The sequence below is a fragment of the Halichoeres trimaculatus genome, unplaced genomic scaffold (genome assembly GCF_033239565.1).
Source record: "Halichoeres trimaculatus isolate MK-OKI-2021-1 unplaced genomic scaffold, fHalTri1.1 fHalTri1_scaffold_18, whole genome shotgun sequence".
In the NCBI taxonomy this organism is placed as follows: Eukaryota; Metazoa; Chordata; class Actinopteri; order Labriformes; family Labridae; genus Halichoeres; species Halichoeres trimaculatus.
This window is the reverse complement of record NW_027437196.1, coordinates 19,579,376-19,604,191: the sequence shown is the minus strand read 5'-3', so window position 1 is coordinate 19,604,191 and position 24,816 is coordinate 19,579,376. Positions and strand designations below refer to the sequence as shown.

Below are 24,816 nucleotides of genomic sequence, written 5' to 3'. Positions count from 1 at the left end.
TATACAATAATATATATACAGTCAAAGAGTCCTGATTGAAAGACAAAATGTATATTGAAGTTCTTTGTTGTGCCAAGCTTTTCCCTTCTGCTGGACAAAAGAGTAGAATTGTTGCATTGTTTAAATTGTGGGTTTCTTAGTTTTGTGTTTTTGCTATTTTTTTCTATCACTTATAATGCCACGTAACTGTACTTTGCACTCTGTATGCTTGAAATTTGTAAAAAAAAAAAAAAAAAAAAAATTAAGTTGTTAGAGGTAGAGAAATTGACTTTGTCTCACTCAGTTATTGCAGCTTACAACCTGATTAAATCAATGGCAAAGATTAGTCAGTATAATAAATAATATTTAAAATAAAAAAAAAATAACAATGATGATTCATTCTTTTTTTAAATTTCCAATGTTTGTTTTGCTTCACCATTTAAAGTATACAGTGACTGATGGATTTTTACAACTACTGCATCAAATGCAACAAAGTAGTTCATTGTTTTCAATCAACTTTACAAAATACTTCACTCAGTGTAATGTAAGTTGTGATATACAAACATTTTTATTTTGCTGTTTTTTAGACTTAAAATTCATACATATTAGTGATTTTTTAAACGGTTTTAATTCCAGTTTCAGTTTTTCCTGTAGTATTAGTGGCCTGTTTCTATTTTTACTCTTTTTAGGAGAGGAAAATATGAGGAAATGTGACGTCAGCCTGCTTATGGGAAGTGGTGAATGATTGGCCACGCCTCTGTGCGCGAGGAGGCAGGCAGCAGCGTGATCGTCGGGTGGTGGAGTCTGATTGAAGCTGCCCTGTGAAGAAACTACAGCAGGAAGAAGAGCAGTCTGCTGCTGGCCTTAATAGAACAATTTTAAAGAGCACTCCCTTTAAAATGGCGTATCACAGCCCGTACAAAGCCCCACCGCACATCAACGCTCCCCCGGACCAGGGTTTTCTGTGGAATATCTTCCAGAGGTGAGTGAGGAAAGGCGGTTTGTTTCGCGCTGCCTGCCCGTCTCTCACTCCTCTCTGCAGTGAGAACTGCTGTCGTTCATAACGCGAGAGGAATAGAGAAGGTTGGGCTGGGTAGTGGTGTCACTGTTTTCCTGACAGCTCGTCTTTATTCTTAGATACTTGAAACTATTTTTGTCGAAAAGCAGTGCTCCGCATTGGAGAGTGGTCATGTCAGATCTAAGGTTACCTCTCAGCTGTAGCGCTTCCTGAAATTACAACTGCACAGTGCAGATGTATACATATCTAATAGCTTTAACACGTCTCTTCGCTGGTCACGTTGTGATAGATTGGATTAGCTACTCCCCTCATAGAGTCATTGTAACTGAGTCGAAGCCAGCATATGGCTCAACCAGGGCACTGCTTCTTGGAAATAAGAGTTTTCAAACTAGGGTCCAAGGACCTCCAGGAGTCCTTGAAAGCTTGTGTTCGGGGTTTTCTGAGCAAAAAAACTGTTCCATTCGTTAGTTTCGTTGTGTATAAGAAATAAGGGTTTGTCCGAACTTGTTTTTATGAATGAATACGTTTACTGTCTCTGTGAGAACAAGTCAATATTGATAAATCCTCTCAAGAATGGGTTTCCTGATACAGTCTGACAGATGTGAGTCTGTATGACGCAGTGTGTGCATGCGTGGGTATGTATGAGACAGTGGCATGAATATAATGAAAAGGTCCCAAAAGTATGACAACAACAGTATGAATAGTTCTTCATCTGAGTCGAGATTATAGGATCAGTGGCAGCGTTCAACCAGTGATTGTCATCAATTTCAGCATAGCCTGAGTCAAAAGTGTGTCAGCAGCTAAGGTCACCAGAGTAGACTGAGGGGGAAACAGATGATATGCTTTGGCCCCTGGTTGTAGTAAGCTATAGAGTTATGTAATACTGCAGAGAATTCTTCCCTGCTGCTTTGCTTTCTCACATCATTGAGATGCTGCATGCATACAAGGCTTTGAGCACTCTTTACAAATTATTTATGAGTGGTGCTAAACCCCCCTTAAGAAATCATGACGGAAGTACACATAGCGTCTTTTCCCTTTTCATCGTTTCTTATCGTTTAATTGGATATTCCAACGTTTTATTCACAGCCACGCTAACAGTGCTACTTATGATATTCATACAAATATTGAGGGATCACAAATATTGTTCAAACACAGGACTTTCATGATGAGCATCTCTCACACTGCAACATCTGCTGCCTCTTGGTGAAAATCTGGCAGAGCTGTGCTGGAATTCCCTCAGTCATGTGATCAGAGTCAGTAGAGCATACTTGACGCGGGAGGCCTCCTGATCTCTGTGACACACACGCACTTTTTCAACATGACTCACCGGCCAGCAGTGTTTGGTAATCCATTCATTGAGTCACACTTTCAGTTGTCTCTGTCTAGTTGTCACAGCAGTAAATGGAGTGTTTCATTCACTCCCTCTTTGGCACAGAAAATGAAAAAAATGACACTGCAGTCACGCTTCAGTCTGCTTCCAAATTAAGATTTTGGATCCTATTTTTCATCACTTTGATGTAATCACACAGAATTTAATGCATTTGTTTTGTCTGTGTGAAGAAAATGATGATTAAACGGCGGAAGTGTTTTGAGTCTGGAGTCAAAAAGAGATTCAGGTCTTGATTTGGGTTTAGTTTAAGAATATGCAGACAGAGCATCTGCAAAATACATAGTGAAGAAAAACACCAGAAAACCAATGACATAAGATGTGAAAGAGAACAAACTGTTGAGATGGAAATTTGGTTTATCCAGAAACATGGGACATCTGCTCTGCTAATGATGTCATCACTGATGAAAATTGACTATTGAACTGCTAAAAGACCCATATGTGATGTAAAATACAGTAGGGCTGCAGCTATTGAATATTTTAGTATTCGAGTATTCTACTGAAAATACCATCGATTAATCGAGTAATCAGATAAAATACATTTTTGTTTAGTTAAAGAGCAGTTGTTTTTCAAATGAAAATTTTTCTCTGTAAGAAATGAAATTTTCTGATACAGCATGTCAATAAGAGCACTTACTTTGGTAGTTCCAAAATCTGCAAACACACTTTGACACATTTTTTGTGCATTGTACATCTCATCAAATGTTGTGGACCCAAATGGCACCTGTTTCGTAGAATGACCCATTAGTCTCCAAACTCCAGAAAAGAAGCTAGATTTGTTGCTAGTTGCTATTTTGTATAAGAGGTAGCTTGAGGGATCTGAAAACTCTCTTAATATGGCCTCAGCTCTATTTGAAATACCACTCTTTGATCTTCTTTAAAATTAAACGATTCCTCGAGGCGGAGAAAATTACTCGAGTATTTTTTATAATCGAGTACCTCAAATCATTTGAGGAATCGTTTCAGCTCTAAAATACAGCTTAGCTTTTACTGAAAAATTCCAAAAAGGAGCATATGTTTGGAAAATGCAGCTTCAGTCTTGAAGTTTTAGTGTACTGCTCATGTACCATGGTTACATAGCCTTCATTTTGGAACATTTTTGTGGAAAGTAGGCCATGCTTTGTTCAGCAGCACATATTCCAACCTAACTGCTCTGTAGGAAAAATTGAGACATGGGAAAAACTGAGAAGAGTTACTAAGTTTTATGTTGTCCTGCTTTTTTTGTACAAACTCTGTGTTTTAAAGTGTGAAGATGAGAATACCAGATGCATCACTGTGCTGCAGGCAGAAAGGTTTAATGATGTTTTCAGCTCGCTTTAGGAAAAAGTCCTCGTGAAGTAACTTCACCTGAGGCGCAGTGACTGAGTCAGTAAACGGACCATGGAAAAAAAAAGGGGTGCGCTCATTTTTACACACACTCTTCTTTGAGTTCATCAGTCAGTGTTTGGTAAAGGTTGGGTTCCTCTTCTACCTGCACCAGTCAACCCCTCAACTTCCCTGTGACAAAGCTCTCATTTATACCAGCATGGTGAGAGCAAGTCTCCATATGTTTGTTTCTTTATTTAGCTGGGGGAAGGTGAAAATGAAGAGAACATGCAGCCACACATGGCTCCACACATGAAGAAATGAGCTTACAGAAAGCGTCACAGCTGGGAGCAGAAACCCAGCCCATAATACTAACCTCTGTGTTTTTTTTTCCTCTTGGGGGTTCCCTGGCTCCTCCCCTCTGTCTTTTTCCCTGCTGGTATTCAGAGCGTGTTTGTGCAGTGTGATCTGTATGGGAAGGTTGGGTCAGGCAGGTTGCTAAGGAACAGTTGAGTCAGTGGATGTTTGACTAAGCTGTTTTCACACTGAACTTAGTGTTTGTGTCACAGCAGTTTGTTGATGTTATGTTTCTTCATCTCAGTGAAAGACTCTTGGCTTTGTCAGTGCTGAGTAACAGTCAAACACTCTGCTGGCTTTTAGAATTGACTGCTTTTTTATGGCGGGGTTTTCCCTCATGCTTGTATCTTTTTCTTCCATGACCTAAAACCTTTGGATGTTGGTCAGGATGACATATTCTTAAAGAGTTTCTCAGCTGAGTTCCACTCTAACTCTGATAAAACTTAAAGAAAAAAATCCACTTTCGGACGCACCACACAAGGTTAAAATAGTTTTGGATTTGCCATTATAGTTTAGTTTTATTTAGTCTTGGAGCGGGCATTCTAGTTTTTATTTAGTTTTAATTTTTGCAACAAGGCTTAGTTTAAGTTTAGTTTTAGTTTTTTCATACCTTATTAACCAGGTGCAGGATTCAAAAAGGTCAGAGTAAATATTTTGTAATACAGTTTATTTTCAAGTCCAACATAGTGCTCACTGCTCAGTCAATGCTGATACTGAACTGTTGGCTGCTGCCTTAAACACAAAAAATAATATAAATTTAATATAAAAATATAAACATAAATTATATAAAATTATGTTAACAAGAATTAAATAAAAATAATAAAAACATAAATTATATAAAACAATAAAATATGACCTTCAATAATTAGAAACTTGGACTCTGTAACAATAAAGTCAGACTCACATGAAATGAAACTATTACAGATGCTCTGATTCATTGCTCCACTACGTTTTATCGCAGCACAGCGCACAGCCAATCAGTGCAGTAAACAAGCACGTTCCAGTGTGTCGCTGTGATGGTGCTGTACGGCCCTGACAACTGCCGAAAACTGTCATAAAATTGGTTGGGAAAATGTGTCGGATTAATTTAAACCCTAAAGGCTATTAATATTGTCAAAAACTATAACTAAGGGAATTTTGTCTTTTATTTTGGTTAGTTGCAGTTAGTTTTGTGGACACAAGATACAGTTTTAGTTTACTCATTGTTTTTATTTTATTTTCTAGCTTTTATCAGTTTGGGTTAACTGCAATGTATTTTAAATTTTAGTTGTCGTTTTTAGTTTTGTTTTAGTTAACTATTATAACCTTGACCACAACACACAAACCCACACCAGTTAGGAGGTGATTATTCAACCCATTATGTGTTGACGCATGAGCACACACACATGGTCGACCGGATGCTTTATATTTTCTCCTGCTAACCTTAAAGTTAATTCATATCTCTCCACCTTTGGTCTCTTAAGCGTGGCTTTTTAATCCTTTCTTTTTCCGTCAGCGAGCATGCCGTCACCTCCCTGGAAAGGTATGCTCTTCAGCTTTTAGAAATCTGCGTTTAAATCCCGCCACATCATTAAAAGCAAACCTCTCACTTAAAGAAGGTGCAGCCAAGTGATTATAAGAATCAATAACCACAGGAAAACTGCAGTTATTTGCTGCTGTGAGAGGAGATTACTGACTCTTACTGAGCACAGACGTAGAAAACCTCTCGGATTCAGAGCTCTGAGTGTGGATGTTTCTGTATTTTCTGTGTTTCATTATTACAAACTGAATGAATGAAGCTTCATTTGAAAGGAAATGCAATATGATGATGACTCTAAACATCTAGATATGGTATTTTAATGTGTTCTACCTGACATGTTACAGTAGTTGTTTACTTATTGAGTAATGATTTCAGATCAAAGTGACAGCTTCGATATTAAAAATCAGTGACCCATTATTCACAATTTGGGATGAATTTCACCCTCTGGAAGTTTTTTTTTTTGTGTCTTGGAGATTATTTGGAGTCGTTCTGTCCTTATTGTCTTAATAAGTGAACAGTCAAGAATAATGAGTCCTTTTTTGTTTTGTTGTTGTCAGGCCTAAAGTAATTACCTCAACCAACTTGATGAAATTTTCAGGAAATGTTCAAAATGGGATAAGGAAGAAGTGATTAAATTTTGGAGGTGATTCAGATCACCGTGTGGACCCAGGATCTTTTTAAAGGATTCTTTATCATTGTGAGATAAGGATGTTTTCACCATATGTGTACACTCCACAATAAATGGTCAGATTGCTTTGCAAAACAATACAAGACAAGGTCACCACAATTTCTAACATGTGTAAAAGTACAATCCAGATCCTGAAAATATTCTGGATACTAAGATCCTGAATATGAAATATGTTCTGCGTCATCATAACTTTCAACACTGTCAGGAAACAAATTATCATACAAACCTGCAACTAACACCAAACTGTAGCAGACAGTCTGCTGAAAGGGAGTATAACATTAAAGTAGGACTGAAGTGTTGCGTGAAAATCTCAGTATGTTTGGCAGAGATCTGCGCTCTCTGAGTGCTTTTCTAGTTTGAACTCTGGTTTTGGTTTTACATCTCAACCCAGAAATATGTAAAAATGTCTGAAATACCTGCCAGCGGACACCATGCTGGTAGCGTGACAAGTGATGAGTACATTTGCAAACATTCAGTTTCACTTTGCCGTCTTCACATCAACACAAACACACACTCAGAGCTCGTCTGTCCAGTCTCAGGGGAGCACTGAGCATACACACCGCCTTGTGTGTCCTGATCACAGGACTCCATTCATCCCCCATAAACTGTTGAAAAACGGGCTCGTGCTCAAGCGGATAAAGTTTCTGCTGGCGAGTGGTGATGCTGCTCCTATTGTGTGTTGGAGTGTGTGGGTGTGTAAAGTTGTTAATGCAAGCAGTATCTAATCTGTGTTTTCTTTCCCCAGGGTGGACAAGGACCGGAGTGGAGTGATATCAGACTCAGAGCTGCAGCAGGCCTTATCGAATGGTACGTATCAGAGTCTGACTGCTCTGCCACTCCCGTCTTCACTCCTTTCTTTTTTCCCTTAACATCTCATAATTTCTGGCCATCTATCTCCTCTCCCTCTTATCTCCTTTTCTTTCTCACTTTTTATCACTCTCTACCTCCTTTCTTCCCTCCATCTCTCTCTCATCTAGTTGTTACACACCATTGCTCTCAGCCACTCTTTGATTTAAACAACTGCCAAGCCAAAGCAGAAAATGGATTGTGATTTTATTTTTATCCCAGGGTGGCAGGTGAACTGAGCAAAGATGAATTAATGTTGTCCCTGGACACCAGAGAGGCAGGTGAAGAGTTTACCAGCATATAGCTTCAAAGAGATTACTTCTGGCAGTCTTGGCTTCTCTGTGATGACAGCACACTGTGATGATTGACACTTTTTGTGTCATGGTTTCCTCAGTCCAAACAGAACCACTACTTGAGGATCACAGCATGAAAGATGTTTGGGGGGCAGGATCCTGAAGTTTTTCTTTATTACAGTGACTGTAAAAGGTCAAGAAACACAACACTGTCAAGCTGTTCTCGTGCTGGTCCCTGGTCTGCTCAGGTGTGTTGCTCAGCTACATGTGCTGCAGCTGCTCAGTGATGTACTTTGAATAAGGCACACAGAGTTGTTGTGTCCCCTGTGGTATAGCTCCCTCAGGTTTTCACACTGGCACACGTCGATAACATGATGATTCTGAAACTCGTGATGCATTTTTCCCCTTGCAGATTGGAACTTTACTTTCTTAGATTACTTTCATACTGCTTTTTTTCCTGCTTACCCTAACAACAACATCTGCGTTTCACTAAGTGTCACAGTAGAGTACATCCCAAGTCCCCTAAAACTCTTCCATATTTCCATTCTGTGTCCTTTGTGTAGCATATCTCTCCCACCAGGGCGACAGACAGAAAACATAGATAATGTGAAGAGAGGAGAAGACTAAATATATTTTCTAAGAGACATTTAAACATGTCCCTGCCTCTGCATTGCTCACTGAAGCAACATCCATACCTCGTTACGGACAGCTGTGAAGGCATGAAGGCTCTTGGTTCTGTGTACTGAAGCTAATAAAGGCTCAGAGTTATCACTGTCAGAGCAGCTGTTTTTTCTCTTCAACCACTTTGTTTAACCAACGTCTGTGCACAAAGAACAACATACATCCTGTATTTGTTTTGTGTGCTTAAGTTTCTATTTCTATTTCTAGCCCTGAGACTTTTTTTTTTACAACAGTGTAAAGTGACGGAGAGGACTTTCTTAGTGATCTTAAAAAAGTCTCCCAGCTGGATGTATGTATGATCGTAATCCACACTTTAAATTATCAGCACCAATAAAGGTAATTTAGAAATGCTACTTCTTAGCTCCCTGATTGGACCTGATTGATTCACAGCATGTGGAAGTCTCTATGGCAACACCACGCCAGCTGACAAAGTTTTGAGAAGAGAGATCTCTGTTTTTCTCTGCTGAAGACGATTCCTGTGATTAATTTTGTAGTATCAGAATCAGAATCAGAATTATTTATTAATGGCCACACAACAGGGTTGATGGAATTTGTCTTCGGTACAGCACTTCATGCTTGACATTCCAGTGTCAGTCACATTACAACACACACACAACACAATACAGATACAGATACACACAAATATGGTTACAGTTATTCAAGTGAGTGATTTAATGTCCGTATGGCTATGGGGAAAAAAAATGTTTTTAAACCTATCTGACTTTGCTCGCAATGACCTGTAGCGCCTCCCAGAGGGCATGAGTGTAAACAAATGATGGGCAGGGTGCGTTGAGTCTGAGGTGATTTTTATTGCTCGCTCTGTGATGCGTCTTTGATACAGTGTGTCTATGGATGGGAGTGAGTGGCCAGTGATTTTGGATGATTTATGAATTATCCGCTGTAGCTTCGTGCGTGAGTGGCTGTCCAAGTTCCCATACCGAACAATTATTGCTGAGGTCAGAATACTTTCAATTATGGCAGTGTAAAACTGAAGAAGAATGTTGTGTGTGACCCGCAACTTTTTGAGCTGTCTGAGGAAAAGAGTCTTTTGTTGGCTTTTTTGTACGTTTCATTTGCGTGTTGTTTCCATTTAAGTGTGTTATTGATGTGTGTCCCAAGGAGTTTAAAGGATTATGTATTGGAGATGTCTTCATTGTTGATAGAAATAGGTGGTATGTAGTGTAGTAGTCATTTTGTTGTGGACACTGGAGCCTAAATGTCGGACAGAAAAATGACAGGAGTGCAGAAGAAAGCTAAACGGGAGAGTGATATAGCACAAGCTAAAGGCTAAAACATGGGTTGAGCTGTTTGTTATAATGGTTATTCTAACCAACATGCAGCAGTTATTCTGCAGTGGTCTGTTCAAACTTGAGAGTCTATCAATAAAATGAAAAGTGAGGTTATATTAGCTCTTCTTGGTAGACGACTGGCAGGACATAACGAGGATTTGCTAACATTACAACATGTCGTAGAGCACCAGCTGCGCTAAATATAGCCGGCTACTAAACTATGGTGTACACTTGCAAATTTTGCTTGTTGTCACATTTCAAACAACAGCTTTACCTAACTGTTGATAAATACATCAGCTTGTTGCGTAGTATCTGGTAAAAAGTTGTCTACAGCACAGAAAAGTAGTGTTAAAAAGAAGATATGATTTCTATTCATTTCCAAAACAAACACATGCCTTGTTGAGAGTAGAGATGGGTACTGAATTAGGTACTTTTATAGGTGCCGACCGAATTCTGTCAAAAGTACCGACCAAATCACATAAAAACAAAAGGTAGTATGTTTAGATACCTAAACGCAGCCTTGTGACTGTGAGTGAGCGGTAGAGGAGGCGATTTTCCCTAGTGGACATAAGTTTTATTATGAAACAAATTTATGTTTTTACCACATTAACACAAGAAAGTATCAAAAATTGGTACCATTGAGTACTGATACCAATTGCCCAGTACCTGGCAACAGTACCGTATTGTTTCATTTGTGAAAGGTACCCATCCCTAGTTGAGAGACGTGTCTTCAAGACAGTGTACACGGGAGTCCGGGGACAAAGGTGTCACTGCAATCCAGTTTTATCAGATACAGTCCTCACAGTCCCATTAAATCAAAATTCAGTGTTAATGTAACACTTTCAGAGTTAATTAGGTATGTCCCGATATTACATTTTCACTTCCCATACGATACCAATACTGCATCATTGAGTATTGGCCGATACCGATATTCATCAGATACGATATCAGCATTAAACATGCATACTTTTATCATTTATTTTGTAGTATGTCTGTTGTGTTAGAAAAAGGCTTGATTAAGTGACATTACTCAAACAAAGAACAGTAGTCAGCAACAGTAGGTATGTGGAAAAACTGGCCCTTTTATTATTAACCAATGGGTAACAGAAACTGCTTATATTGGAGATTTTAGATGCATTCCGATACGATACCTATACTTGTTTTTTTTGCTGATATCGGACTGATATCCGATATCAATATCGGACTGGGACACCTCTACCTTTTTGTTGAGATTCCTTGTCGTGTTGATGCAGAATGTGGAATTTGCTTCACTCTAAAGAGGTTAAGTTTCAAAACATTCCTTAAGGAATAGTGACCAATCAGTAACAGATCCAATTTGGATGTGTCTGTCAGTAAAGGACTGCCAGAGCCAGGTTTCCTCAAAGATCCCCTGTCACAACTCAAGACTGTCTCCTTTCAGAGAACTGCCAAAGAGCTCGGGAAACAACTCAGTGATGGACCGCTAGATAAAAGAGTGAGGAGTGAGTTGTCATGGAAAGTCAGATAAGAGACTTTAGATGTTCATATGGTCCTCATGTTTACTGTGTTAAAACTGAGGAAAAACTGTTTCGTTACACTAAAAGAAAAACTGTCATTACAATTTAAATTCAGCTTGACAGATCCACTGATTGACTGGTTTAGCAGCAGCTAGGAACCAGATAACAGATTTGTGAATGAAATGGAGACAAGGTGGAGTTTGTTTACTGCAGAACAGGATTTCATCTGAATGGAAATAACCAAAAATCATCATGAAAAGCCCCAGAGAGAGAACATGAGGTTTACAGCTGCCTGCTAAAGAAGCTGCATCACTCCTGGTCCTTGTAGCTCAGGAGGAGGAGGAAGATTTGAACTGGATTAAGGCTCAGTTCCCATCAGGCCTTGTGAACAAAAAAAGTACACTTGTGATTCAGCGAGGCAGTGTGAGGAGCGCTGTTGAATAAATGATACAGGGTGAAGCTCTGAGTGAAGTCAGTTTTACTCTTGCTTGCACTGAGAAGAATATACTGCCTCCCTACCTGCACCCGGCGCTGCACCAGCATCCTTTTTGACCTTGCTCACAGTGAGACAGGAAGGTTGACATCCGGTGGTGATTAATGTGACGTGTATTTAGAGAACGGTTTGCCCAGAAACTCTAGCACAGGTTGATGTTTGTCCTCTCATTAAAATATAATGTGTTCCCCACTGACTTTACGGCTGAGTTGCTCAGGCAGCTTTTCAAAGACTTTAGAAACAGATTACTCTCAGAAACTCATTTTTTTCTGGGCACTTCAGAGGGTGGAGGAAAAAAAGTGTTGGAGCCAGCAGCAGTGAAAGAAGCTGTTATCAGGCTGCACAGTGGCTCTGGCTCAGCATACTGATTAGTGTGTTAGTGTGTGTTTGAGCATGCATGCATTAAATGTGTGTTTGTCTCTGTATTAATGCGTTTTGTCCACATTTGTTCTCAGAGTCGGTCCGATGCCTTTTTGTTTTCAGAGATTTCTTCTCCGTGTCACTGTTTTTGTCAGGGCTGGTTTGATCTGCATCGTGCTGTGTTGGTACTCGTATGGGCAGCATGTCTCCCAGTCCAGTCTCCGCTCACTCCCTGGGCTCAGTGTGATATGAAACAGAGCCAGTGAGGCTGAACACACACTGCAGCACATCCTGCCCGCCCCTGTGTGTCCGTCGTGTTTCTACTGACCACGCCAATGTTGCTGCTCATTCAGTCTCGCACCATCAACCAAGCTTTGTCAGCCGTGCTCCTGCTGCTCCCTTTGACCTCTATCTTTGTCATCTACCTCCTCCTCCTCTTCTTCCTCTCTCTTCCTTTAGTCTTCCTCCCCACGGCAGCAAAGTGCAGGGTGTACCAGGGCTTAGCAGGCTGGAGAGTGAAACAGGTTCCTCTGTGTGTGCTGCATGCTTTCTCCTCTTAATATCTCTTCTTTCAAGTCCTCTGGCTTCAGCGACTGTCTTTTTAACATTTCTAAAATCATCCTCCTCCCTTTGCATGCAGTTTTTTTTTCCAGATGCGATTTTAAAGGATCCCTTTATCAAATGATGGCAGGCTTTATAAAGTGGAGTGATGCCACTATTTCAGTCTAACAAACTCAATTATGAGAGTGTCATCATCTCTTCCTCCAGCAGATTATGGTTTTGCTTATGTTACTTAGAAAATAATGCAATTACACACAAGACTGACGAGACTGAAGAGACTGGGTGACTTTGAGATTGGTCTGAAGCCTTGCCTCCTCTCCTCTCCTCTCCTCTCCTCTCCTCTCCTCTCCTCTCCTCTCCTCTCCTCTCCTCTCCTCTCCTCTCCTCTCCTCTCCTCTCCTCTCCTCATGCCCCTTCTCTTCTCTTTTCCTCATGTTTCCTCTCCTCATGTCTCCTTTTCCCTCTTTTTCTCATGTTTCCTCTTCTTTTTTTTAATCATGTTTCCTGTCCTCTCTTCTCCTCATGTCTCCTTTTCTCTCTTTTCTGAATATCTTCTTTCCTTTCCTTTCCTTTCCTTTCCTTTCCTTTCCTTTCCTTTCCTTTCCTTTCCTTTCCTTTCCTTTCCTCTCATGTCCTTTCCTCTCCTCTCCTCTCCTCCCCTCTCCTCTCCTCTCCTCTCCTCTGTCCACATTCCTCAGGAGGATATGGCAGAGACTCAGCTCCTGCTGTGTCCTCTGTCTGTTTGTCCCCTCTTTGTCTCTCACTCATGCCTCCTCTCTAACTACCACTTCTTCTTTTCTACCCTCCCTCCCTCTTCCCCTCCCTCTCAGCATCTCTATATATCAGTTTTGGGTGTGACAATAAAGCCTCCCTGATGAGACACAGATTGGCACTGAGCTGCTGAAGTGTATGTCTATGTCCATGTTGTGTGTGAGAGCCGCCTGCTATAAATACGGGATTTTTTGGCTTCACTTTCACTCAGCAGTGAAAAGACATCTAACCAACATGCTGCAGCTCCCCCACTCTCCTGCACACAGATTTATACTCCTCCTTGAGTTATTTATTTGAGTGTGTAGGAGCACTTATAGGCACCAAAATTGCTGATTCGTTGCTAAAGCGCAGATTGCAGAGTCGGCTGAATGGCAGGACTCAAAAGAAAAAAACCTTCTCTTAACAACTCTCACCCTGACACTGGTACACAAGAAACCCTCGTTAAAACCGGGTTACACACATGTAGTGCTGCAAAGCAGTCAGCAGAGATTTCCAGAGACAGTCTGCATTTCTGGAATTCTCTGCCAGTGTTTGTTTTATCTGAGCACTAGATGAGATGCTTCATGCACTCACAGACGGTGTAACCGTCATTTTCAGCATGTGGTGTGTGACAACAATGCTGTGTATGAGTGATAAGATCCCTTGTGTCTACCCTGCTGGTTAATCTCTCACACATCATGACTGTTAGCGAGAATTAACAAACCCAGAATGATCTGTTTGCTCGTGAAGTGCTGCTTTTCTTTAAACCATGTGGATGGTTGTTTTCCTGTGAGTTTGTGTTTTTAAATGTATCATGCTTTGAACAGTCTTCAGCAAATCCAAGAAAATAATCTCACTTTTTTAAACATAACACAAAAAAGTAGGAGTATTTGTTTTTGGTAGATTATTTCTTTTTTGTAAAGTTGCTTCTTCATAATAAACCTTGTTTATATCTTTTTTAAATGGTGCCACATAGGGTCGGGTATTGATAACTGCTTCCTTTTAAGAACTGGATAGAAATGGTTCAACATCATTAACCTTAAAGCTTAATGATTCCCTTGTTGAGTATTTATGTTACGCCGTAGCAGACGGACCTTAAATGGACATCACTTTATGTGTGACAGAGAGATGGATACTGGGTTAGGTACCATGCCTGTAGTACAGAGTACCGACTCACATAAAATCAAAGGGTACTATGTATTGATACATTGATACTCATCCTTGTGACTGTGAGGGAGTGGAAGAGTCAGTGATTTTCCTACTGGACATGAACACAGCATTGTAGGTTTATATATTGAGAAATAAATATGTTAAGTTGAAAAACTTAGAGATTTTATAATTAAACAAACTTACATTCATAACTGCATAAAAACACACAAAAGTACCAAAAATTGGTACTGTTGGGTACTGATACCGATAGCCAGGTACCAGGCATTGGTACCCTATCAGTTCAAATGTAAAAGGTACCCATCCCTGGTGTCACATGTCAATCAGCTGCAAAAACTCAGATCAAAAACTGGGCTTCATATTACCAAAAAGGAGGCTAACAACACAAAGTTCAATTTGTGCAATGCCATAATATCATGCAAAGATGGCAACACCAACAACATGTTAAAACATTTGTCGACACATGGTGTTAAACACCAATAGCGTCATAGGATGTTTATTTACTTATAAAGTCAATAAAATGTTTTTGACCCAAAAACCTCTAAAGGAGACTGTTTGAAAATTTACAGGAGGACGTGACAAAGAATTGGATCAATAAGTGGAATCGATAATTAGGGATGGGCACCAAATGTTTACAGGTACTAAACAATTTCCATCCGTAGTACTGTGTACCGATTCACGTAAAATCAAACAGTCCCATGTTCGGGTGTGTAAACGCTTTCTTGTGACTGTGCAAGTGGAGGAGCAGGCGATTTTCTATGCTGGACATGAACACGGCATTGCAAGGTTGAAGAATAAACATGTTAAATTAAAAAAAATTTGAGAATTAATCATTAAACAAGTTTATATTTATTACCACACTAACACACAAAAGTACCGAAAACTAGTACTGATGAGTAGTACTGATTGCCAGGTACCTGGGATTGGTAACGTATCATTTCATATGTGAAAGGTACCCATCCATATTGATAAGGGCATTGTTATCAATAAAATCTTATCATACCCATTGCCACATTTGTAAGAAACATGAATTAATAGGATGAACAGCAGAGCAAAGTGATTCGCCAAATCTTCTTTTGCAATGCCAAACATCATAATCTGCCAACCATGTGGATTTATTAAGAGAAATGAAATTGCCTCTCTTTGTAGATTTTAAACTTTTGTAGATGATGGATGGTGGTGATGATATCATCTGCTCCTCCTGATCGAGTGTTTAATTATGAAGCTTTTCAAACCGTTACCTCTGGAAAACAGCATTTGACTTTTGTGTGTTAGTTTAGTTAACTGAGACGACTTTTAATGTGTAAAACAGTAAATTAATGTGTAAATATTTATGACCATGTGAACTTGAATATACCTTGTGCATATACAAAAGCCTCCCTGAGCTCCATCACACGTGTTTGTTTACGCTGCGGTCAGCTCACTCTGTTTTTCCACCAGCCTGCCTCTCTCCTCACCTCGTATATTCACCCTCTACCCTCCTCCTCCTCACTCCTCCCTCCCTCCGCCTCACCCCTGGCGGTTGAGCTCCTAGTCAGAGAGCCCAGTGTGTGGACTGGACAGAGGGTGTATTGTGCCGGATGGCCGTCAGTCTTGCTCACAGGACGCACACAAACACCTCAGCCGTACTGATCATCTCACGCTGGGCAGCCGCAGTCTGTCTGGCATTCATCGGTGACCTCACAGCGAGCTACTGGTGTGAGGGGAGAGTGTGCATCAGTGTGGCCGCAAAGGTCGAAGCTTGTTCTCTATTCTCTGCCTTTGACCATTTTTGGATGGCTCTCATGCTGGAGCAGTGTTTATCAGACACTTTGGTGAAGTTCAGCTCTCTTGTGTCACTCTGATTGGAGATAAAATATTTCACATTTTGCGTACGACTGGGACAGAACGCAATCATCCATCGGTTCAATGAGGACAAACAAGTCAAGGGGAATTTTGTATACTCATCTCCAGTGAATGATCACTTATGGAGCTGACTTTTAACACGTCCTCATGTGGTAAAATAAACTCCTTTAATTAACCAGCTAAAAAGCCTCTTTGAGATTAAATCTTTATAAGAGTGACCTGGGCCAGACGGCAGCATACAGTCAGTTACAGACTATCCACACTCTCAGTTTGCACTCACCACTAACAAATTACAATTAAATGCAATAAATCACATCAACATACAACAGAATAATAAAGACATTCTTTAAATAAGGCCACGTGTTTTCGAAATGCAGGGGTAAGACCAGAAACAACAGCCCAGGCTAATCTTTTAAAGCTGATTTAAACTCCCCTGAAGTGACCAGTTGGAGCAGTTTCAGATCTGTCTGAAGGTTGTTGAGTTAGGAGCAGCATATTTAAAACACTTTGTGCCAACATTAGATAGTGAGAGTAGTTAAAACTGTACACAACGCTTCATACTCAGACAGCTTCTTTGATTTTTGGACAACAGTTTTGAAGCCTCGGTGCTGGGTTTTTGTCTTTGAAATCTATTTTTAGAGCCAGAAGCTTTGTTTTCCATGACAGGTTGGATATTAAATACTATTAATAATAACAGGGTTTGTTTTTAGTGCCTTTCAACACACATGAGTACTGTATTTTCCGCACTATAAGGCGCTTCGGAGGCGCACCTTCAATGAATGGCCTATATGAAAACTGTTTTCATATATAGGGCGCATCGCATTATAAGGCGCATAGAATAGAAGCTACAGTAGTGGCTGGTGTTGCGTTATCCATCCACTAGATGGAGCTGCGCTAAAGGGTCAACAAAACAGTCAATAAGTCAGTCAAAGTCAGGCTACATCCACACGGAGCCGCACATTTTCCTATCCTATTTTCTGTGCCGTGCGCTGTAAAGACGAAGCCGTTTCTGCCGTCCACAAAAACAGTTTCCAGAGATCATTTGACACGCCAGACCTTTGGGGGAGCGCTGTGTTGCTCTGACAATAAACAAGAGAAGAAGCCTGGGCCAGCCTGCGAGCGAACATTAGCACTTAGCAGAATTTCTCTTTACCAGGTCTTACCGCTTCGGCGACTCCCCCTGAACATGGTAGCCATGATTAATCAATATCGATCCATATATAAGGCACATCGGATTATAAGGCGCACTGTCTGCTTTTGAGAAAATTGAAGGCTTTTAGGTGCGCCTTATACTGCAGAAAATGCGGTACTTTAAAAATGCAACAACTAAAACACACTTTTTTATCAAGGACCAAGTTACATTCTGGAATTATAGACAATTATGTACACAATACTGTTTAGAAATGATTTGAGAGAGATTTAGAGATGGGGAGGCACCCCTCAAAAACTCAAGACCCCACAGAGGTCAAGGACATGTCCACATGTAGCAGGGTATCTGAGAAACCGCATATATTTTCTAATGTTCAGACCTGTTGTCCACACCAAACTGCACTTTTACATCCCTGAAAACAATGTTTCTGAAAACGCTTAAGTGAAGATTTTTGGAAAACTCCAGTTTCATGGTTTCCTGTATACTTCAAGAAACAGAGTTTCTGGTTCTCAAATGTCTCCGCTGAATGACAGAGGTTCATCATAATTGGATCACATGAGTTTTACGTCTGAAAAAACACTGCCAAGTATGGGTGTGGCATTCTTCGAGACACACTCACCAGTCGACTTGCCTGGTTTGTGTGAACAAAATTTTTTTTAAAAACGAACAAGGGGGGATATTCGTTTTTGAAAATGCCCGGCTATATGTGTACAAGACCTAAATGAGCCTGGGGAACAATGAGGAGTGTGAAAGAAAGAGTCTGAGAGCACAGAAGTGTGTGTGTGTGGGGGGTTAATGTGGGGTCTTTAATGGAAGAAGGTGAATCTTGAAGTCTGTGGGATTTTTGACCAGCAGTCAGTGAAGCTGTGGGAGTTCAGGGGCGATGCTGTGAAATGGGTTCTGGTGTGGCCGCGTTCTGGACCAGTAGAGGTTTATGGAGAAGCTTGTGGGAAAGACCAGAGAGAAGAGAGCTACAGTAATCAAAGCTCAAGGTAACCAAGGCATTAAAGAGAATAGTGGTACTGTGGGACATCAGCCTCTTCTCTAAAAGGCAGTGAGACAATCTGGCCTCTGTCTGAAAGAACACAAGTTTTGATCCAAAGACAGACGCTCCCAAAGGCTCAAGACAGCCTCACCCATCAATAAAGCAAACCAAAGAAATGAAAAAGGGAAACTTTGCAAAGTGCAGTTCATTCCAAATTCACATTTGGTGCTCAAAAAGCTCAAAGCTTTTACAAACTTTTTGCCCTGCCTTTATTTTATTCGGACACACAGGGACTTTTTTCAAAAGCAAAACCTTCACGTAAACAAACCGACAGTCACATATAATTTCAGCTTCTGTTTTGCTTGCATCGCTTTTATTTAAATGAGCTTTTCCATTTCAAAGAGAAACTTATCTAAGCTCTTATGACTCTCAGTGCAAACCCACTTGGAAACAGCACAGTGAGAAAAAAGCTTCAACATTACGTCAAGTGGGGTGTTAAAATTCTGCAGATGCTGTTTTAGGGACTGCAGATAAAGTTGCAGGGATTGATCTGAGGTCAGCAAAAGTAGAAAGAGAGTTCAGGTCACTGCAACAAAAACCAAACTGCAAACGCTTTATACTTCTTCTCTTCTTCACTTTGTGTCTTTTCTTTGTTGTTGCCTTTCTTCCTTATCTTCCCCTTTCTTGTCTTTTATGTGCTCTCTTGTTCTTCTGTCTTGTCTCCTCCTTGCACCACCAAACCCTTACACCCACTTGTCTTTATTCCTGGTCTTGAACTGTCGTGCCTCAGTGTAATAGAGTGAGATGGTGAGTCAGCAAGGATTTAGATCCACTGATAAATCTGGCTGTCTTGAGAGTTTAGAGAGCGAGAAGGCTATAAAGTAAAAGAGACTGCTGAAGTAAAGCTCAATCCGTCTTTTCCTGACTATATATCTGACATTTATACTCACCTTTGATTCAAGACTTTGTCCTGCAGATGAAAGATATCAATTTATGTGTTCAACACAGCTACCATCAAAGCTTTAGGTGTATTTATTATTATTATTATTATTATTATTATTATTATTATTATTATTATTATTATTATTATTATTATTATTTTTATTTTTATTATTATTATTATTATTTTATTTTGACTCTGATCTCTGTAAGAAGTCTTTCTGAGGATGGATCTCATTTGCTTTGCTACCAAATTGTAAACCAGTTGATGGTGGGAAAGGCTAATGGATGAATGAAGTTGGGTTAGTTTAAGTATTAACCATAACAGTCAATAGAAGAAAGCAGATCATATTCTTCATTTCAAGGCCTAATTGAAAACTGAGATGATTTCAAAACTTCAGTTGTTCTTGTTCTCTAACATCTGATCCAGAGTCTTTTGTTGAGTGAGGCTTTGAAAACCCGGTTCTTAAAAGTAAGAAGACCAAATTTAACTTGGCGTATATCAGTAGTATTATGTTCTTTTCAAACCATCATGTGGAAAATAACTTGATGGAAAAGCTCCTTTTTTAAAGTTAGAGACATGCAAAATGTTTCCATTATGCTCTCTTTATTGTAAAAAAATAACCTTCAAAACCTTACAGAAAAAAATGTTGGATTTTTAGGATTGTTTAGTTTGAAATTAAAATAAATGAGGCTTTTTGTTCCAGGGCTTAGTAATTCATCCAGAATAAAAATTGTGTGTTAATAATGATAAGAGTAGTACTTGTAGTAGTTTAGTTTAATGGCGTTCAAACATGTAATACAGACATGACATAACAAGACAAAGATTACATCATAAAACCCACCTCAAACACTGATTTCAAAAAACAAAAGTGGTAGGAGGAGGTGTCGTCAGACCAGCTGGGAAGACATGAAAATAAATAAATAAATAAATAAATAAATGAATAAATAAGAGGCTTATTCGTTGAGAAATTTGATAGGGATGGGACGATATACTATTCCCGATTCGATTCTGCTACGATATTTTGGGGTGCTGATACGATTTAAATGGTGATTCTTTCATTTTTACTATTTTTGCAATTTCTAGTTTGCTTTTTTCAACACCCATGTGAGTCAGAGAGAAACATTTCACCCTCTGCTGGAGAAAAGTGGAAACTTTTTTCCAAACCAGTTTATAAACAAAGACTGAGATGTCTTTATTGAAAACAAATCCTTCAAAACTATACAGAAAAATACTGTAGGATTTTTAGGATTGTTTAGTTTGAAATTAAAATAAATTAGTTTTTTTGTTCCAGGGCTTAGTAATTCATCCAGAGTAAAGATTGACAGACAGACATGACATACCGAGACAATTTTTTTTTGTGCCGATACGATTGAAATGGCGATTCTTTGAGAGAAACATTTCACCCTCTGCTGAAGAAAAGTGGAAACTTTTTTCCAAACCAGTTTATAAACAAAGACTGAGATGAAGAATTTGAATTTGAAAAAAACAAAAAAACAAAAACAACAACATTTTTGACATAGAATCTTGATTTTGATATTGTCAAACAAAAAATCCTGATACATCATATTTCTTTTTTTTTTCTCCCACCCCTAAAATTTGATGGCCTGTGGAACTTCAATGACAATGGTCAAAGAACAATAGCCACTGTGGTTACCCTCTGTTAGTCATATTGATTAAGTTTAGATGCTATAATTGTTCCACCCGCTCTGTGTTTACCTGTATTCTTCTGTCTTCCAGGCACGTGGACTCCCTTTAACCCAGTGACGGTCCGCTCCATCATATGTAAGTATCTCCTGACAGTGATGTGGCTAATTCAGTGAGACACAGCCCTCTATTGTTCTCAGACTATGTGTGTTATTTATTTACCCTCCTCTCCATGACGATAGCTAAATTAGTTACATTCAGAATTGAATTGCAGAGTCAAACTCGTCTGGCTCAGAAACTGCTGCTTTAGTGGAAACCTGCAGCTGTCAATGAACGGAGGAGGAGGAGAGTGAGCATCTGGAGGAAATGGGAAAGTTTGCCTCAAAGGGCAGCTGCCAACTGCCTCAGACTCTAAATATTGATCTGTTTACACTTTCAGCTGTAATAAGAAGTAGAGGTTGAAATCTTTAAACTCTGAAATGCAGTTAAGAACTGGGGTGGCAGTTCTTTGACTGGAGGTTAGTCTGTAAAATACTGCATTTTTAGATGGATTTCCTCTAAAGATTACAGTTGTTGCTTCAAATATGGACAAAAATATGTTCCCCGTCTTTTCTCAGGGTCTCAGATTTACTGTGTCCCCGTTTTGTTGTGTAACTTGCAAAATAAATCCCCATAATTCCATTGCCTGTCCTTCCTCCTGTACCACATTCAGTAAATCCATTGTTTGATGGTCCCGCAGCAAGAAGCATATCCTGCGATAACACTTCCTTTGTTGAGAGGTAATTGGATTGCAGCAGATGGTGTGGAGTGTTTGTGAGGAGGGGATCAACCAGTTTACTTCTTGTGGTGTTCTTCAGTCTCAGGCAGGAGAAGTCAAGCGTGAGAGGCAGAGTTTATACTTCTCTGATCCCTCACAGCCTTATCAGACGACATCTCACAACATCTTTACCTTTATGTCACTGGATCGGCTCCAACTCTGTGCCAAAGTCCACATCTGACAGTCTGTGTGTGTTTGTTTACTGTGTATAAATGCTGAAGTGTATGAGACAGATATTAAACAATGCTCTCCACCCCCCCTCTTCCTCAGCAATGTTTGACAGGGAAAATAAAGGTGGAGTAAACTTCAACGAGTTTGCCGGTGTGTGGAAGTACATCACAGACTGGCAGAACATCTTCAGGACCTACGACAGAGACAACTCTGGTTTCATCGATAAGAACGAGCTCAGACAGACGCTGACTGGATTCGGTGAGCAGCAAAGTATGCATGTATATCTAAACTCGGTGAATATGGGGGAGGGCTAGTAGCTGCCTCACTGAATGGCTTCCTTTGACTTGAAAGGTTGGGTGTTTCTTACCATTACCTCTCTGTTTGTGTGGATAGACTTTTGAGTTTGTCATCTCAATATGGGCTGTTTTCCATGCACTATCATCATTTATTTTTATAAAAGATGCCATGGTTATGCTGTGGAAACAGTTGATGACAAATACAAAAATCTGTCTATTAAAATGATTTTTAGGATTGACTTTTGTAGAAAAGTGAAGTTGTTTTGTCCTCAACTGTTCACATGAACTATATATCAGAGTGAAAACATTTGGGTTTAGAGATCTGTGTAACCGCTTTTTGCCCTCTCTGATTTCCATTTGTCTTTGTGAGTCTGTGTTCAGCGCTCACACTTTAAAAAACTGCCCAAAGTAAAACCCCTGAAGCCTTTTGTTTAAATTAAGATCCAGCGGTGTAACCCATATGTATTTGTCAAAGCTACAGTCACAGTAAGTGCTTTGAATAAATGGCTGGTGTCTGGCAGCGTTTAGTAAAAACAACTTTCATTCGACCTTTACTGCTTTCAGCCTCCTCTTTTGCAGACATCCTGCATTAACTAAGCTCAAAGGACTACAGCTCAGCAGCGCTCAATTTCACTGTTTCATCCTACCCACTAAAAATTCATTTTATTACTCTAAATTACTTTTAAATCCACGCCACCTCAGGCTCTATGATTTAGAGTTTATTGATTTGTCAGTCAGCTTATTCTCATTGATGAAAAGTTTCAAAGAACACCTGGATTCACTCTAATGTTAATGCAAGTTTCCATTTTGGAGGATGAATCCCTTCATAACTTTCCAATGACCTCACAAAACACACCCTATCCACGGCTCAATAACAATCACTTATGATGACACGATGTGTGTCAGGATCATTTTTTGAATTAATGACTTGTTCAGTCGTGAGGTCAAATATCAATAAATCAGAATGGCTTCCCTGATAGTAAAGTTTCTCACCTAGTGTTCTCATGCTACAACTTTAAACAGAAAGGATGTTTATGAGAGTATTTCAGGTTGTTCAAATATACAACTGATCTCACTCATTTTAAATGCTCACCTTGAAACAGAAGTGGTTGTAAGATCACCTGCTCTCCCTCTGGAGATATTTATTATGTACACAACCTTGAGTTGGCAGCAGACAATGCTTTGACATCTATTGCTTTTGCAACACTTTAAAGAATCTTTAAGCCCAAATGTTTCAGAGCAGGGGTTTCAGGTCAGTCACAGGGTAACCTGTGTTGAGGAAAATGTTAATGTTGTCTTTGTTGTTGTCTGCAGGCTACCGTCTGTCAGATCAGTTCTACGGCACACTGATAGAGAAGTTTGATCGACAGAGGAAGGGACAAGTTGCTTTCGATGACTTCATCCAGTGCTGTATTGTACTACAGGTAAAATACTGACTGAATCATCCGGTTTTGACTCACACATGCATTCCCTGTAGATGTGCTATTAGTGTTATTTGGGTATAAAGGCCTTCCAACAGTTAAATGTTTGATCACAAGAAGGCTTCGCTTGAATTCAGGAGATTTAAGTGGTGCACACTTCAGAAACACATGACTTTCTTCCCATTTAGCTATTTCATCTCCTGTGTAAGTGCCACAGCATCCTGTTTTTATGATAATATATAAATAAATATACAAATACTTAACAGCTAGAGCTAATGAGATGGGCTATAATGATAATACCACAGCCTCCAGCTCTGCTCGGTCAGGCTCATTTTTAGACCTGTAATAAGAATATCTGTGCTCTTTTAAGTTTGCATTTCCAAACGTAAAGGGGAAATATTTCAAATACTAATACTTTTGCTGTAATTATATTTTTTCCCGTAAATCATTGATTAAATTTACCATTTTCTCCCTCCTTCCACAGAGGTTGACGGATGTCTTTAGGCGGTACGACACAGACCAAGATGGTTGGATCCAGGTTTCATATGAACAATATCTATCCATGGTCTTCAATATAGTATAATGCACACAAGTCACCACAGAAGAGCACAACTGGACACAACTGTGCCAAAGCTACAGGCACCTTCTCGATGTCTGCCATGGTGGACACTACAAGATTTTTTTAACTCCAATTTATAGCCTGGGTTGGGCTGTTTAAAACAAATTCATAGAAGAAAACTTTGTAGAAACCTCCAGTTTAAGGGGTTTCATTAGTATTTGTTAGACTTTAAACATCAGTGCTTGCTGTATTAAAAAAAAAAAAATCTTGTAGTGTTTCTTGGATGACCAAACTGAGCTATGTCTGTGTGGGTGGGGGAATATCGTGGACACATACTGTCTTTTTGTCTGTCAGTCCGTCTGTTATTGTCAACAAACTTTTTAATGTCTTAACTTTAATTGATATGATTAAAAAGAGCTCTGCTGAGAGGAAATGATGCATTGTAAATACAGTTTAAGACTGCATGCTTTTCAGGGAACTTTAACCCCACATTGAAGCATGCTTTCTCTTTCTCTTGTCTTTCCTCAGCCCTGTTTTGCTCAAAGCCATGTTTACAAAAACAGTGAAAGCAGATTCTGCTTTGAGATTCACTGACATGCCAGCTTACATGCCATATTTGTACAAACTTATTTTTAAAAACAAAATCTTCAAACGTTAGAGCATAATTTTTGGTAGAGGGTAAGCATAATGCCTTTAGTATGGCTTATTTTTTGTGCATGATGCCTTAAAAGTGTAAAAAACAACACGAAGAAGGAAAAATCTTTTATTAAAAAAATTAAAATCTGGTGTAAAGTCT

General features: G+C 39.6%; 1 protein-coding gene across 2 annotated transcripts; it reads left to right on the top strand.

Annotated features, from left to right (window-relative positions):
- Positions 1 to 706: 706 nt before the first annotated feature.
- pdcd6 (programmed cell death 6) lies at positions 707 to 24,801 on the top strand. 2 transcript variants are annotated; one of them, XM_074693430.1, is made up of 6 exons: positions 707 to 961; positions 6,999 to 7,060; positions 20,850 to 20,894; positions 21,844 to 22,014; positions 23,355 to 23,464; positions 23,946 to 24,801. In XM_074693430.1, exons 1-6 carry the CDS (start codon positions 879 to 881, stop codon positions 24,042 to 24,044), a joined length of 570 nt encoding a protein of 189 aa, XP_074549531.1. In that variant the 5' UTR covers positions 707 to 878; the 3' UTR covers positions 24,045 to 24,801. The 2 variants fall into 2 exon arrangements, with proteins under 2 accessions (XP_074549531.1, XP_074549532.1); XM_074693431.1 differs by having other exon boundaries at positions 713 to 961; positions 21,844 to 22,002.
- The last annotated feature ends 15 nt before the right edge of the window (positions 24,802 to 24,816 follow it).

What these genes read in the sequence shown, in the direction of transcription:
- pdcd6 (XM_074693430.1), top strand. Translation starts at nt 879, where the DNA reads ATGGCGTATCACAGCCCGTACAAAGCCCCACCGCACATCAACGCTCCC. An exon ending in GCAGCAGGCCTTATCGAATG is followed by an intron (nt 7,061 to 20,849) that starts GTACGTATCAGA and finishes TCTGTCTTCCAG; the next exon opens with GCACGTGGACTCCCTTTAAC. An exon ending in AGTGCTGTATTGTACTACAG is followed by an intron (nt 23,465 to 23,945) that starts GTAAAATACTGA and finishes CTCCTTCCACAG; the next exon opens with AGGTTGACGGATGTCTTTAG.